At 41.9% G+C, this 16,739-nt stretch overlaps 1 protein-coding gene across 2 annotated transcripts; it reads left to right on the top strand.

Moving 5' to 3' along the window:
• Positions 1 to 8,439: 8,439 nt before the first annotated feature.
• On the top strand, positions 8,440 to 15,444 carry LOC135577181 (alpha-ketoglutarate dehydrogenase component 4-like). 2 transcript variants are annotated; one of them, XM_065045023.1, is made up of 4 exons: positions 8,440 to 8,558; positions 9,372 to 9,435; positions 11,631 to 11,833; positions 13,037 to 15,444. In XM_065045023.1, exons 1-4 carry the CDS (start codon positions 8,520 to 8,522, stop codon positions 13,052 to 13,054), a joined length of 324 nt encoding a protein of 107 aa, XP_064901095.1. In that variant the 5' UTR covers positions 8,440 to 8,519; the 3' UTR covers positions 13,055 to 15,444. The 2 variants fall into 2 exon arrangements, with proteins under 2 accessions (XP_064901095.1, XP_064901094.1); XM_065045022.1 differs by having other exon boundaries at positions 11,631 to 11,850.
• The last annotated feature ends 1,295 nt before the right edge of the window (positions 15,445 to 16,739 follow it).

Genomic DNA, 16,739 nt, shown 5'->3' with positions numbered 1-16,739 from the left:
TGTTGTAGGACTGCTTAAGGTCGAAGAGCAACAGGTGCCGAATGCTACCATGACGGTGCACAGACGACAATACCACACCAACCGAGATTCCCTGATCCCCATTCATAAACTGATCCAACAACTGGAGAGTCAAGGAGTGATCAGTAAGACTCACTCACCTTTCAATAGTCCTATATGGCCTGTTCCAAAGCCTAATGGAGAATGGAGACGGACTGTAGATTATCGTGGCCTAAATGAAGTTACGCCACCATTAAGTGCTGCCGTGCTGGACATGTTAGAACTGCAATATGAACTGGAGTCAAAGGCAGCCAAGTGGTATGCCACAATTGACATTGCTAATGCATTTTTCTCTATTACTTTAGCAGCGGAATGGAGGCCACAGTTTGCCTTTAACTGGAGTGGTATCCAGTACACCTGGAATCGACTGCCCCAGGGGTGGTAGCAATTGGCACCTGCTGATCATCAACCATCAGCAGTGCTACAACAGAAGGATCATCTGAAAGACCAGGCAAATCAGACAGCTGTTCAATTTTCTCAGTGTCCACAGCTGCTATACCAAATGCCCACCTATACCCTTTCCGGTCCTTAAAATACCCTCTCCTGAGGTAGTTGTGGCAGGATGCAAACCCCCCTCTCTCCCCCTTCCTCCTTCATCATGGAAGGAGTAGACACATCTCCCTCTCTCTCTGCTGCAGCTTCTTTTGTTTGGCCCCAGAGCACCCTGGCCAGGGCCATTAGGAGAAGGGAGTGCCGAGGTGCCAGGGAGCCACTGGGCGCCAGCGGCCAGTGTGGGGGATGTTTGGAGGCTTCAGGGGCACCCCCACAGCCAGGGTGGGGGTGCAGAGAAGCTTCTGGAATACCTACAGTCAGATCTTATCAGCCAATAAAAAACGGGACTCTCATTGAGACTCTGCCCGTTGTCACGGGTCTCTTGGAGCACGAGCGAGATGCTGCTGCCGAGAGCCCCCCCGGGATGGAGACTCCGCTTGCCTTGCCGCCACGTGTGTGAGTAAAATTTCTCCTCACAAGATTGCGAGTGTATTTACTTTTCGTGCACATATGCACGTGTAACTTTCCATGCTCAATATGAGCACGTGTAAAATTAATCCTCGCATAATCGCGGGTGTATTTTCCTCCCGTGCTTCCACATAAGCACGTGTAACTTTCCATGCACATTTGCACATGTACTTTCCATGCTTAATACAAGCATGTGTACTTTCTGTGCACATTTGCATGTGTAACTTTCCGTGCTCAATACGAGCATGTGTATAAATTATTTCCTCGCACAATCGCGAGTGTATTTTCCTCCCGTGCTTCCACATAAGCACGTGTAATATTCCGTGCACATTTGCACATGTATTTCTCCTTGCAGGATTGCGAGTGTATTATAAATTTACCCTCGCAGAATCGCGAGTGTACACTTTCCGTACTCACTACAAGTACGTGTATCTCTTTAAAATAATCCCACACCGTGTACAGGCAAGTGTGTACTCCTCCCGGACTCAGAGATGGCTCCGGCATTGTTTTGGGTGGAGCCACATGCATGCACTCTGTGGACTGCCTGTTGTATTAGTTGCTGCCCCTTAATAATTTTCCTCAACTGATTTCCAAACCTGTATTTAAGTCACTTTTGGAGTGCTAAAACCCTGTTTCTCACCAGTTTAATAAAAGTTGTTTTGGACCCTGATGTCCCTTAAACTAAGCTCAGGGTGCCTCCATGACAGTAGTCTGTGCCAAGGATGCACGGAGCATCTGGACCAGTCACAATGGGATGCTTTTGCCAGTTTTTTCCAGTTAGATTCATTTCAACCTTTACAACAGTTAGTTCCTGGGATCCCCCAGTCACTCCAACAATATTGATGGATTGTGTTCCTTTATAATTAGAAGGAAGTATTGTACACTGAGCACCAGTGTCCACTAAAGCTTTGTACTCCTGAGGGTGTGTTGTACCAGGAGTTTTTCCTTCTATCTCACGTACTCGTTCTTGAAGTTCTGAGGTAGGTCTTCCATGCCACTTATTCATGTTTTCTCCCTGCTCACTTAGGAAGAATCACAGTGAACCTCTTTTTGTGGACTGCCTCTGTCCTCTCTCTCTCGAGATTGGAAATGCCTTTTCCTAATAGCTGAAACATAGGTTTGTACAGGTCATGAATGGTATGTCTTCTCTGAGTTCTTTGATTTCTTGCAATAGCTTTTTAAACCAGTCATCAGATTTTTCACACAGTTTCTCCACAGCAGAGACACAAGCCTGTAGAGAACCAGCAAGGCTGTCCTCAAAGCCTCAGCTGCAGCCTCAGCTGCTCAGTCACTTCAGTAATACTTTGTACACCTCCTGGTGTCCAGACCATTCCTGCCATTGACTTAGTATATGTAGGTGGTGCACTTTGTACAAATCTACGCCACAGAGGTCATGTACAATTGATTCTATCTGGGTCCGTCCCCTCTTGGCTGTTTGGTCCAAAATAGATGATCTCTCGCACAGCTAATTCTCTCAGGAACTGGATACCTCTCTCCATAGTATTCCATTTCCCTAATGTGCATATACAATCTTCCTTGTAGGGAAATCTTACTCTCACAGCTGCCAGGAGTTGGGTCCAGAGGGTAGTGGCATTAGGGTCTCTTGAAATTGCCCTATCAATGGTGGAATCTTTTGACAGAGATCCCAGCTGCCTGGCTTCACCACCTTCCAGTTCAATTGTTTCTGCCCCATTGTCCCAGCATCGGAGCAGCCAGGTTAAAATATTCTCGCCTTCATGACGACTAAAGTCTTTTTGCAGGTCTCTCAGCTCACCTGGAGAAAAGGACTGAGTGGTGGTCACTTCATCTCCTCCCTGTCCTGATGATGCCCCTTGGGTTGATGTTGGCCCTGTGGCCCCTGTGCCATCGCCTGCTTCACCAGTAGTCTTTCTAGTGACTTTCTTACAACCGGCAACTGATGCTGATATGGGTTCACCATCATTTTATTCATTTCCAGAGTCAGAATAACTGTCAAAGTGATTGCTATGGTTACAGCAGCAACAGTGCCCAGTGTGTGAAGAAGGAGGGGCTGCCTTGTTAGCCTTTGAGGCTGGAGAAGTTACATTATCTGCAGCGACCTCGGCAGAGGAACTCTGCGGAGGAGCTGTAGCTTCAGCCTGTGAAGCCGCGAGTGGGGGGGGGCGGTGGCTGCAGTGGCAGCTTTGGCTGTTTTGCTTTTTCTCGAGCTGCTAGGAGTGCTTTTTGCTAAAGCTTCCGAAGATGCACCACAAATCTCAGGACTAAAAAGAGACTCAAACCTCCTATTGAACCTCATTTCTCTTAACAGTAACACAAACTGACACACATTCAGAAAACCAGATAACACCATCACAGTTCTATCAAAGCTCCAAGGATATTCAAAGCTCTCTAAAACATTTGCAAACTGTCCTAGCGAAAAAATGAAAGTATTGTTAGTCAGCCTTTCTAAATATTCAGTTGACCAATTAGCAAACACATAGCTGTACTGCTCTTTTATGTCTCCTCGAGGTTTTTCAAGGCAAAGCAGAAACGAGTAGAAATTCATTAGCGGCTGCAGTATAACGAAATAAACCAGTGCCAAACCACACAGAATCATCATAACCATCATACAGTTTCTTGTTGTTATATAATGAATACTTCGATTCAGAAAGAAGGCCCAACACAGGTATGGGATTGTCAAGCACAATGTAGAAAATAACTGATACAACTTATGCCATAACATCTTTAAATCAGTGTAATTCACTTTGCCTTAATACCACTAAATAATGTCTGAAGCAAACAGACGTGCGAGTATCACAACTCTATGAGTTGGCACCGTGCCAAGAAAATGGAAAGGTACGTCAGAGCAGTAGAAAAGCCAAAAATCTCCAAATTTACCCCTTTCTCTCACCCCACGTTGGGCGCCAAATATCTGTCAAGGTTAAGATTGCGGGGTGACAATAAAACCCTGGCAGATGTATTGTTAACCTCCTCTCCCCCGCCCTTCCCCCGTTTGCCCCTCCCTCTCCTCCCTTCCCACTAAGGACAGGCAATTGGGAGGGAAAGAAGGACAGAGAGAAGAGAGTTGGAAAAAAATTAAAGATGTTTTACTAATGCTACTAATAAGAATAGAGAAAATAATGAAAAATATACAAAACCAATCTTGAAAGTCTCAGCAACTGCAGAGCCGGCACCCAAAGTCTTGCATTGGACTCTGCAGCCAACCGGAGCTGGATTCAGTCTCTCACTAGGCCTCAGTTCACAGGGACGACTAGCAAGGTCCTCTCCTAATGTTGGCCATAAGCAAAAGGGAAAAAGAAGGGACGAGATCCTCCTGATCTCTCACTTTTATATGAAGTATTTACGTTAATGGAATGTTATACTCCGTTGGTCAGTTTCTTGGTCACCTGTTTCTCATTGCCCCTCTCGTGAGATGTCCATCCATGCTTATCAATAACTTCGCATTCCATTGCTATGTTTACCAAAATATGTATCTGGTTTTCCAGGAAAATGCAGCTAATATGAAATGAAGGCTTTAGCTGACAGGCAAATTCACTAAAAGAGAAACTTGTTTTTTAACAAAACCAGGACAAATACTCATCTGATCCTCAGTTGGTCAGTTCTAGTCACCTGTTCCATCCACCCCTCCTCAAACACGCCCCTCTCACAACGGGATGCGGGAAAAACTTATTGGTCTTGGCTACCATAGTAATAAATCTAAACATGAATTTCTTCAGCATTCTGTTGGTCTTCTTAGCAGCACCGAGTACAGCATCCGAGGAAAAATATGCAGGCTAAAACTCAGAAAATACAGCCACCTAGAAGAACTTAGCTGAAAGAAAAATCATTAAAAGAGAACTGGTCTTGTTTTTAACAAAACCAGGACATCTACACAACAACAACGAACCATTTCTCGATTGGATTATAATGTGTGACGAAAAGTGGATTGTATATGACAACCAGCACTGACCAGCTCAGTGGTTGGACCAAGAACCTCCAAAGCACTTCCCAAAGCCAAACTTGCATCAGAAAAAGGTCTTGATCCCTGTTTGGTGGTCTGCTGATGGTCTGATCCACTGCAGCTTTCTGAATTCTAGCAAAATCATTCCAGCTGAGAAGTATGCTCAGCAAATCGATGAGATGCACCAAAAACTGCAATGCCTGCAGCCAGCATTGGTCAACAGAAAGGGCCAAATTCTTCTCCACAACAACGTCCGACCACACGTCGCACAAGCAATGCTTCCAAAGTTGAGTGAATTCGGCTACAAAGTTTTGCCTCATCCACCATATTTACCTGACCTCTCGCCAACTGACTACCACTTCTTCAAGCGTCTCGACAACTTTTTGCAGGGAAAATGCTTCCACAATCAGCAGGATGCCGAAAATGCTTTCCAAGAGTTCATCGAATGCTGAAGCACAGATTTTTATACTACGGGGATAAACAAACTTATTTCTCATTGGCAAAAATGTGTTGACTGTAATACTTCCTATTTTGATTAATAAAGGTGTGTTTGAGCCTAGTTATAATGATTTAAAATTCATGGCCCAAAACTGCAATTACTTTTGCACCAATCTAATAACTACAAGGATCTCAATACATTTATAAAACTTCTGAAAATAGTATGAAGTACTGTAAAAATTATTTGGTGTGTTGTTTACATTAGCGTGAAGCTGACACATTAGAGCAAGAGATGCAAGACAATACTCAAAAGGGATGTGTTGACATTTTATTATTCAGTGTAAGCTCTCCAGAAAATTACATCTTATTTAGTAATCTAAATCAGTCCTACAACACCTAAAGATTATTTTGCCAGATTGTACCTTTGTGAAATGCTTGTAGAATAGAGAAGGGGATTTACTTAAGAACAACTTACAAAGAACTTGTGTCATAATATATACATTGGTATTCAGTGTGCTTATTAGAGTGGGTCAAATTTAGATTTGAAGTCACTCCTCAGAATTTAAGATATGTTTTTTGAATGCTCCTACTGTCATATGGCCAGGTTTGCCAACAGTTTTAACAACTGTTGTTTTGTGCATAGGAAATGGTGTATATGTTGAGAGTAATGAACAAGCACAATGAAATATTTGTCTTCATAGGAAAAATGAGCACCCTAACATCTTCAAAAATAAGGGAAGGAATGGTGTGCCAGCATTCTTTCAATGTATGAACTGTCCCTAAACGTTTTTATTTAGTCTAGTTTTTAGACTGGTTTCCTATAAAAACTAGTAATATTCACTGGTGTTGTCCATATGTCTTTTGTATTACTTTGGAACTTGGTTTCAATAAAATTTTTAAAAGGGAAAAAGGTCTTAAACATCTCTGACTATAATAGTTGTGAAAACCAAATATGGGATGTAGGAGAGTTGTTCAAATTACTGTCCATGTCTGTTGGAAATGCAGACAGCATACCAAGTACTTTCTGTTTTCTTAGCAGCCAGGGAACTAGTTGATGTACATCAATAACAGGTAGCCACAGCATGTGTTGTCTCTTGTGTGAAAGGAATATCTTGAACTATATTAGAGGAAAGGGATGGAGTGAGAATGTATGGTTATTGCAATGTGAGCTGATACAGGCAAGGTCGCAGGAACAACCACAAACCACAGATGAAACACAAAGACTAAATTTATTTTCATTATTTCACTAACAGGGGATTCCTGAAAAAGCACCTGGGCAGAGATACACAAGTGGGAACACAGGCACTGCAGAGCTTAGTCCTTGCTAGAAGAACCCTGAGCCTGCTGGTTTTGCCTGTATATCAGGAATTCTTAATGCTTCATTTTCCTGATAATGGAACAGTACTAAAACAAGCTGGATGACAGAAACTACTGCAAATTCATACCATGATGAAAAACAAACAAACAACAAACAAACAAAAGAAGGAACTAGTGAGTATGGAAGTGGATGAAATGCTAGAGAAGATACATAATAACTTTTTTAAAAGAGAGATGACTACATTAATTCAAAATGTATTTTAGGTTATGTGTCCATAGCTTTCAGAAGCAAGTTTGCAGTTTTGCATTACAGTCAAGATAACATACTGTATAGTAAAAGTAACTTCAAATAAAATTGTGTTTTCTGAAAACTTTAAGTAATTATGGTAATGGAAAAACTGCTGTATGAAAAGAAAACTTTATTGTTTTAAAGGCTAAAAGTATGAAACCGTTGCAGACTTCTTTGGAGTAATTATTTATGGAGTTTAGAAACAGTCTATCTATGTCTATTTCTTTGTTGCCTTAAAGATACAAAAATAACACATTGTCTATGAGAATGTCTGTCACAGCAGTGGCTATATTTCCTTACACTGAGAGTCGCCCCTACATCCCTCAAATCAATTTCCCAATCTCATGGTTAGGAAAAATAAGTAGGTTTTAATCCCATGATAACAGTGAGCCAGACTGCTCCTCCTGACTACAAGTACTTCTCTGTGTCACCTACTGTGTTGTGAAAGTCTTTGCCTGTGGCCAAGGCCAGTCTCCAAAAACGTTTGGCAGTGTAGCCTTCACCCTTTTGGTTACCCACATATTAGATACTGCTGACTGCTCTGTACCTATGCAGCTGCTGGCAGGTCATCTGGAGTTTGGGATCACACTAAGTGAGAAAGAAAACCTCATGATTTGTAATGGGAAGAAAGGGCCTCCTGCAGCATCCTATGTTCAGAGGGACTCTACTAAAGGTTATGCATGCTCTGCTGCAGTCTGGTACTCTGCCTCTCACTATGTGACTTGTCCTGGATTCCTTTGCTTGACCCCACTGATCAGTGACTTAATAAGTACAAAGATAGGAAGCATAGTGAATTGCAGTTGCAGTACTTGTGAATAGGTTTATGAAATCTCAGTTAAGTGTACACAGTTTATCAAAAAAAAATAGACTGAGGAAAAGAGAGAACATTGGAGGGCTTCAGGTAGAAGACGGGATATAACCATTCTCTGAATTTGGATGATCAGAAGAATTTCAAGGACAGAAAGAACCACATGATTTTGTGTTGCATACTATGTCTACTATTATGTTGCACTGATAATGTTACATCTCAAATGTAAGGTGTTCTAAGATTTGGTTTTGTTTTTCATTGTCCTACTTTGATTTGAATGGTAATAAATTAAAATAATTTCCCTAAGTCAAGTCTGTTTTGCCTGTGATGGTTATTGCTGAATTATCTCCCCGTCTTTATCTTGCACATGAGCCTTTCATCATTTTTTTTCCCCTCTGTCCTGCTGAGGAGGTAGAGGGGTAGAGCAACTTAGTGGGCACCTAGTATCTAGCCGAGGTCAACCTATCACATTAATATGTTAAATGAAAGCAGTGGCAGTCTTTATAAGTGAGTGTCAGCTTTTAAAAGGTGGATAGGATGTGTCTTGATTGAATTCAAATAAAGCGTAGAGCTATTTGAAGCGGTTTTTTACTTTTAATGCATTGCCCCTGTATTTTGTTGTATTTGTATTTTGACACTGCCTCCAATAGCCCATCCTCCGGGCCCCGCCCATAGTGGCCGTGGCCTGATGCTGCTTCCCAGGCGGTGGGGCGCGGCGTTGTGGCGTCATCATGGGTAGTAAGATGGCGGCTGCTACTAGAATCGTTCAGGTAACGACACTGGGCCTGCGGCCCGGGGAGTGGTTGGGGCTGGGAGCTCGGCGCGGGTGGAGGGCCTCGCCTCATGCGCAGCTGCCGGGGCCTGAGGTAGCTGAGGCCCGAGGTGCCCCTGGAGAGGCCGGTGTCCTTGGCGCGGGGGAAAAAACATGCGGCGGGGTCGGCCCGGCGGCGCCGGTCATTTGACTTCGGTGCATGCTTCTCCTTTTCGTACCAAAGGATGCTATCGGGCAGCCTGCGGGCTGCCCCTATTGTGCACTGTTCAAGAGGGGAGAGTCAGCCATCTCCCTTTCTAAGTCATCCCTTTTCTCTTCAAGGTGAAAGTGAAACACAGAGTCTTCTTGAAAAGACGTGTTTCAAAAATAAGCAGTGGCTCTGAATACCAGGCTTCATAATTTATAGTGGTTTTTTTTTTTTTCTTAATGGAACTAATCAGTCCCATCCATCCAGCTGAACAAATATGTACAGGCAGAGCACAGCTAGCAATTCCTGTGCTAAAACTTTATCATTCCATTTATGCTACTGTGGTAGCTATTTCTGCATACACAGACTGCTGTGAGAAAAGGAAGAGAATGCTTATTCCTGTTCTGAACACTAGTGTGGAGGAATGCCTTTAAAGGTGAAATTTCTCCTTGGGTAAAAATAAAACTTAAGTAGTAAGTTTATTATAGTAGTGGTGTACAAAGCAGCAGTATAGAAGTGGTTGCTTAATATGTTATATGTTCCATTTTATTATTGTAAAGTTAATGTTTGTCTAGAAATATATTTCATTCTCCCTGTTTCTCCTACTACCTTGTCTTGTTCTAGGTAGTCAAGCCACATACTCCATTAATTAAGTTCCCAGACAGAAAAAGTAGTCCCAAACCTAAAAGTAAGTATTTAATCTACAGATACAACTTGTGCCACATTTCTTTGCATTTGCATTCTTATATAAGAACCAGCACACAATTGTTCTGCTTCAACTATGCAACTCAATAATTTTGAGCAAGGTTTCTGAACCATAGTTGTTTTAGTTTGAAGGCAACTCTGACTCTTTCTTTTCTGACTTTATACAACTGTGGGAACATATATAGTACATGCATGTCTTTATTTCTTAGTCAAGGCAGATTCACTAAGATTTCCAGTGTTGTTTTCTTACTTATATACTGAGTCCCATTTTTGCAAATACTAATATTTGGCTGAAGTGATAGTGCCCAAGTCAAATTGAAGCAGACTTAGTTATTTGGTGATATTTGCAGAAATGATGTTGCATTTTCCTCATCCTTTCTTTTCCTAATTGGAGAGCACAATGTCTGTGGTATTTTAAACCCTGATTATAGCTGAGAGAGCCATCCCACTATACATTTTAAGAACTGTTTTCTTGTGCTATTCATTAATACTGAGAAAAAAATAACTTGATTGCAATCTTTGACAATCTATACCTATAGTTACGTTTATATTTATAGGAACCCCAATACTGTTACATTTAAACATCAAAAGTTAATGAGTTGTATGTTTTAATATTTCTTTTGAGTCAATAAAGCATTTAAACTAAAGTAGTAGATGTTTTAAGAAGTTCTGTTGTTATTTTTACTTGTTTAGAAAGTATACCATACCATGTATTTGCCACAGCATTATCACATTTGGGATTTAACTTTTAAGTTTAGTTTGTCCATTAACATTACAAAGTATTTGTAGCGCACATCAGTGCCACTTTGGACTTACCTGTGAATTCTTCAGGAACTATTTTCTGCAATAACTTTCAGTCAGAATTTTGTATCTTTTACTCACTTCAGCCAATTGTACCACCTCTTATGCCAGTGAATTGCTTTCTCAAAGTCTTAAAAACATGTTACTTAGCTCATGTTTATCTTCGCATCAGAAGATTTTTGTGACTGTATATTTTAAGTATGTTAGACTTTTCTACCTTAATTGATTTCTGTCACCTCACTAATAAGTTGCAATCTCTCTCACTTTGCTTGAACGTTGTAGCAATAACTGTGTTTCACTGTACCAGACTGTTACTTCTACATAGCTAAACAGAGCTCTGCAGATCAAGACTATACTTTTAGGGATGTGAGTGCTTAAAAGGCCAGCTAAATTCTATTATTGTATTACTACTGCAACATGATGGTGTCAAACAGGGAAGGGAAAATTAGTAGGGACTGTATTTGAGCTTAAGCAACAGCAGTATTAGGTCAGGTATTTTTGAGTCTTGGCTTCAGGTTTTTAATTGGCTAATGCTTCTATTCCAGCTACACTTCAGACTTTAAAACATACAATAGAGGAAAATCTTAGGCATATAAAACAAATGTGGCATATAAAACAAAATTGGAGAAACTGTTTCTTTTTTTACAAATATAAGGTGTGTTGCTTCTTGAAACAAAAATACTTTGTAGTCATTACTAGCCAAAACTATTAAAATCTGTGTGTTGTTTTTTTCTGTTCCCTTTGCCTCCTGCTCTTAAATTTTAAATTTCAGCTTAATGGCATGCCCTCTGTTCAGACTGTGCTCCTTCTGATGGGTTCTCTTCCTCCTTGTTCTGTTTGGGACCTTCCTTTGTTGATGCCATTTTGTAATATTTAAAATGGGTACAGTATTGTATTGCATGTTATGGTATGTCATAGTTATGAACTTTATCTTTGCGTAAGCCTCTACCTCTTTTTCATTTGTCTGTCTTTACAGTTGCAGTAAACAAAAAGCATCACCTTAGTGGATTTTAGTTATTTATCTTAGTTATCTTTCTGCATGACGCCCTGCACACACACATTTGATACTTTATGCTTTTTCTGCAAGTACAGCTTCCCAATGAAAAGGGCTTTGTTAGGATATATACTGATTTATCTTCTGTTTCCACATCAGTATTTCTGCCACTCAGATATGCTTTCTTTTACTTTCAGAATTTTTTCACTCTGTTCTTGGTATATTTAACAACAATAAAAACAGTAGAGTCTCTTTTAATTCTTTTAAGTGTTTGTTATAATGAAGAAAATTGTCAATAACTAGTAACTTTTATTGGCTGCTCACTAATTAATTTTACAGTCTTGTTATATTTCTGTAATGGTTTCACAATCTGGGTTTTTCAGTACAGGAATCTCTACAAGCAAGTATGCCATTTCCTGATGCTTCAAAAGCACAGGAGTCTATAGGAGGCAGATCACCAGAATTTCAAAATATTTCACCTGTTATTAGACTACAAGGTATACCAGACACTTCTGAATTAGCAGGAACCTTACCTCAGAAATACAGAAGGAAACTCATGTCAGATGAAGAGATGGAATATATTCAAGTAAGCTTCATTTACTGGTGTGTATTGTCTGTATTTACCTAGTATTTATCTTATTTCTACACTTTCTTCAAAGTTTAAAATATGGTATTACATTGTCATTCATGGTAAGCGTATACTTGGATTTTTCACAGCTTTGATGCACAATACCCAAACTGCCGAATCTTAATACACAAGGTACCCAACTCTAAACACTACTGCTTAAAAAGGGACAACACACAAAATTTGAAGAACAGGAGAGATGGGTGTGAGTTTAAAATGAAGATACACAGTTTTGTTAAATGATAAGGACACCTACAGTGTGATCATGTTAGAGGAAATCAATTTTCCTGCATGTGTTGCGGTTGAGACAGACAAACGACATAGGACAAGTTCTTAAGTACAAACAGCAATGTCCATTTATTGCCACAAATGCTTTTTTATATAGTCTACCAGTTCATGTGTCTTTTTGCTATTGATTACAGGCTGCAATAGTAACATATCATTGGCTAATTTTGCTATTGTCAGTGTTACTCTTTTATTCCTTTCTTTCTCACGGGTACACCTTAGTAACTCTGGATACTCCTTTACTCCCATCTTTCTCATGGGTAGGCCTTAATATCTTCAAGGCTAATTTCTGTTCCCATACCCTCTGTCATGGAATCCATGGACCTGCTGTAGTTTCCCACACTGCATGTATATCAATAGGGTATTATAATTAGAAATAAAATTATTTATTTTTCCATGGTAATACACTTGACCTCTAGCATAAATTTTCTAACGGTGAGGTAAGTTGTAAAATAAATTTGTTGGCAAAATAAGGAATTGAGTACATTTCTGATTTCTCATAAGGATTGTAATGACTGACCTTGGCTTTGTTTTTACTTTGCGCTCTGGACAGTGAAAATAATTCTAAAACTTCTGTTTACTACTGCTGCGTTTATCAGACCTTTCTAAAGTAAGAGTCTGGTTTCTTTAGAGTGTGAGGATTGGAAGCAGCTATAATTATAAGTCACAGGTGTTGATCTTTTTGTATTCTCCCCTGAAAAAAATGGGTAGATGCTGATACTTTGACACTCCATGCATGTTCTTATACAGGTTAAAAATCAATTTCCAAGTCAGAAGTTAAAACTAGAACTCTGTAAATCTAGAACAGTGAAAAAGATTTCATCTCCATTTCTCATTCTTTTAGTGGAATATATTTAACTGTCTTCTTTTATTTTACAGCGTGGAGGTCCAGAATAAGTATGGAAGACGACTTGTTTGCCACTATTGAAGAATGAAATATACAATCATAATACGCCTTTATTGTGAATATTATTAGCTTTAATAAAACCCTATATGAAGGGTGAGAAAGTTGACACAACACACTATATTAATTTGTGATTGAGAAAGCCATCAACAGAAAATATAACTAGTATTTGATGTCCACACCATTAAAATATTTTTTTTTCTAATTAGCCATTCGCAAACATGCCAATAGAACTGAGTTGTTTTCATTAAAAAAAAAAAGAAGATGTCTCATCAGGAATAATTTTATGGGCAGGAAAGGGACACTGAAGTATTCTCAAAGATTATTAAGAGTGGTTGTTCTTAGTAGTTATACAACTGAATATTGGATCTAAGGTTGGGGAAAAAAAAAAAACACTGTTTCAGAAGAGAGCTCTTTGGGTTCAATTACAGTTAGAAGTCCACAATATAACTGGTCTCTAGGCTTAATCTGCATTAATATGCATAGTCCATAGCTGCAGCCTTTCACATGGCAGACAGAAATGAGCCTATGCATCTCAGGCTGGTAGTAGCCAACAGCCTTAGCATCAGTCATGCTGCTTTCAGCCAAGGGGCCGTGTAGTGATGTAACCTGTGGTATTGGAAAGCAGCTGCGCGTTCCCCTCCCGAGCTGTACCCCAGCCTCCTCCGGCACTGGAGATAACAGCGCGGGTTGCTTCATCAGCCCTCTTCCCCCTCGTGCTTCCTACGAGTTACCGGGAGTTAGGGACAGTGCCAGGCGGGTATCTGTGGGCGGGGCGGTGAGGGGTGGTGCCGCTGGCGGTTGCCAAGGGCGGGGCCTGGCGAGGTGGGGGTGTGCACGTGCGTGTGTACCCCCGCACCTCTTCTCCCTCCTTCCTCTTTCCCTCCATCCTCCCGTCCTAGCAGTGGTGGGTACGTGGGCGCGCGCCAAGCGCTACGAGAAAATTGACTTCTTGGGGGAGGGGCAGGTTGGTGTATGTAGAGCTCCTCAGCTCTCTCTGGTCCGTCAGGTGTGAGGGTCTCCTCTGAGGGGTCAGCTGGGCCCGGCGGATCTGGTGACGTGTCTCTTGTGACTGGAGGGGCACTGGCGGAGGGGAGTCTTCCGGCCCTAGGGCTGCCTGTAGCAGCGCGCATTCTGGCGGCTTCTGCTAGGCCCATGGCATGGCGTGGCCCGGGCCGACCCTGTTTCGCCTTCCACACGCAGTGGTGAAGCCCTGCTGAGAGGCGGGGTGGTGATACTGCGGTTATAGGGTGAGAGGGTCGGTCTCGTGCGAGGGAGGTGGTTGGGGGAGGCAGATTGTTCCCCACCACTGTGCTGAACCAGAATTTCATGGGCTCTTCCTGATTGAAGGTCCTGGTGCGGGCACCTCTCTAGCCCGAGGAGCTGGGTTCGGTGGTTCAGGGGCTGTGTTTGCTGTGCTAATGTCCGAGCCTCTGACCAGGCTCTGCTGGCGTGCAACTTGCATGCCCCTGTAGTCATGGGAGCCTCTCTCCTTAGTTTGCTACTGTTTATAAAGCAACCAAATTGTTGCTATTAAAAAGGTGTCAGAATATTTTCCCATTGTGTGATCAGGTGTATAGTTGCTCTTGACCTGCCTAATGATTTTTTTGAGCTGGCTTAATGGGTAATAGGGCAAGATTTTGTTTCTAGAGTTTTTTGTTTAAATGATTCAGTTAAGTTGTCTTTAATAATTTTTTTCAAGAAGAAAGACTAGCTTCAGTCCTACTACATTTCTGAGTTTCTGAAGGATTACCTGGTCTTGTAACTTGAAGTTTTGGTTATTTGTTAAACAGATGTATGCTTACTTTTTGAATCTTTTCTCCTGCCATACCTTTTTGACAGAATTTGACAAAAGTGATCTTAGATCTGCAAATTAGCTGTTTGAATATGCGTTTATAAAGTCTGTTTTCATAAAGTGTTTTGCTTCATACTATATGAAGAGATTACAGAAAGTTTTTGTATTAAAAATAGATTATTAGTTGTGTAATAAGTGATGGTCAAAATTGTTAATGTTGAACAAATCGAGTAGGATTCAATTGTATTATGCATATTGTTGTAAGCAGTAACTGCGCTTGTGCAAGTTTGATTATGTTTTGTAGAACCTTGTAGTAGTAGTTAAGCCAATGCCTGGATTGCCTGGATGGTGCCACAGATAACAGGACTCCCGGATGGTGCCACAGATAACAGAGCGCCCGGATGGTGCAACAGATAACAAAGTTCCAGAGATGGAAATTCCCAGCGTGTAAATGAGCTTATAACATATATAAGCACACACGAAAAGTTGAGTGGTGTGCCTGTTGGCGGAACTGAGCTTCCCCCGGTCACCCAGCGCTGTTTTGCCTAATTACCGCTTGCTAAATAAAATCGATTGATTGGCTCAAAATCGATTTATTGGCTCTTATTTATAACAAATTTTGGTGCCGTGACTCGGATTAAGGATCTCTGGGAGGGACTCCTAAACTTCAGGGAGGCGCCTCGTCCCGTTTTCAGACGGCCCTGGAGTGGACGGAGGATCGCCCTGAAACCTTAACCTCCGAACCCTAAATTTAGGTAATTAGGCAAAAGAATTGAACCCCGTAAACCTTTGTGCACGAAGAACCGGACGAAGACCCCGGGGAGGGTAAGTATAGAAAGCAATTCCGTTCGGTTGGGGTGGGTATCCTGGAGTGTGCATGAACGAGACGCCCCCCCCGCTTGGGGAGGAAGCGAAGTGAGTGTGGACCCTGCCGTAAGGCAGGGCGGGACTCTCTAGTAGTGCGGTTCTCATTGCCCGCGAGGGCGTGAGCCACGAACGAGGGGTGCGTGTGTGTGTGAAAGAAGACACTCCGGAAGATGGGACAGAGGAAGAGCAAGCCTTCTGATCCCATGGGGAAGGGACCCAAGGAGAGGTTACCGGATATTCCCCGAGATTCCCCATTGGGCCTTATGCTCAAGAATTGGGAAGGTGCAGCTTGCACGCGAAACAAAGGTAGGGAAAAAATGGTTTATTATTGCATGCATGTCTGGGGAAACCAGCAGATTAGACCAGATCATTTATTTTGGCCAATTTTTGGTTCATTTGAAGATTGGATTTGTCAGGCCCTAAATTTTTATGTAAATGATAAGGAGCCCTTTGATCCTGACGAGAGCGAATATGCGCGTTGTTGGCTACCTCCTGCGACTCGCGCTGGGATTTTTACCATAGATGAAAAAAAATCTGGCCGCAAAAAAAGGGCTCCCGAGGAACCTCCACACCCTCCCCCTCCCTATGATCCCCCGCCAGTAGCGAATCCAAGGCCCTCCTCTCCCCCTGTGCCTTCGGCTTCTGCGGAGGATTCCGATTCTTCGGGGTCAGTTAGGGGAACCCGAAGACTCACGAGGAGTCAAGCTAGGCAGCAAACGACATCAGGGGCAGGACAGCAAGCATCATCAGAAACAGGGCTATACCCATTACGAGAAATAGCGATGGGAGGTCCACAACCCGGGGTGGGATTTGTGTCAGTGCCTCTAAATTCAGGGGATGTAAGAGAATTTAAGAAGGAAATGGGGAATTTGTTATAAGATCCCTTAGGAGTTTCGGAAAGGGTAGATCAGTTTTTAGGACCTAATTGATATACCTGGGATGAACTGCAAGCTATTTTAGGGATACTATTTACCTCAGAAGAGCGGGAAATGATTCGGAGGGCTGGGATGAGAGTT

The sequence above is a fragment of the Columba livia genome, chromosome W, assembly GCF_036013475.1.
Source record: "Columba livia isolate bColLiv1 breed racing homer chromosome W, bColLiv1.pat.W.v2, whole genome shotgun sequence".
Lineage (NCBI taxonomy): Eukaryota > Metazoa > Chordata > Aves > Columbiformes > Columbidae > Columba > Columba livia.
This window is presented reverse-complemented; position numbering and strand designations above follow the sequence as displayed.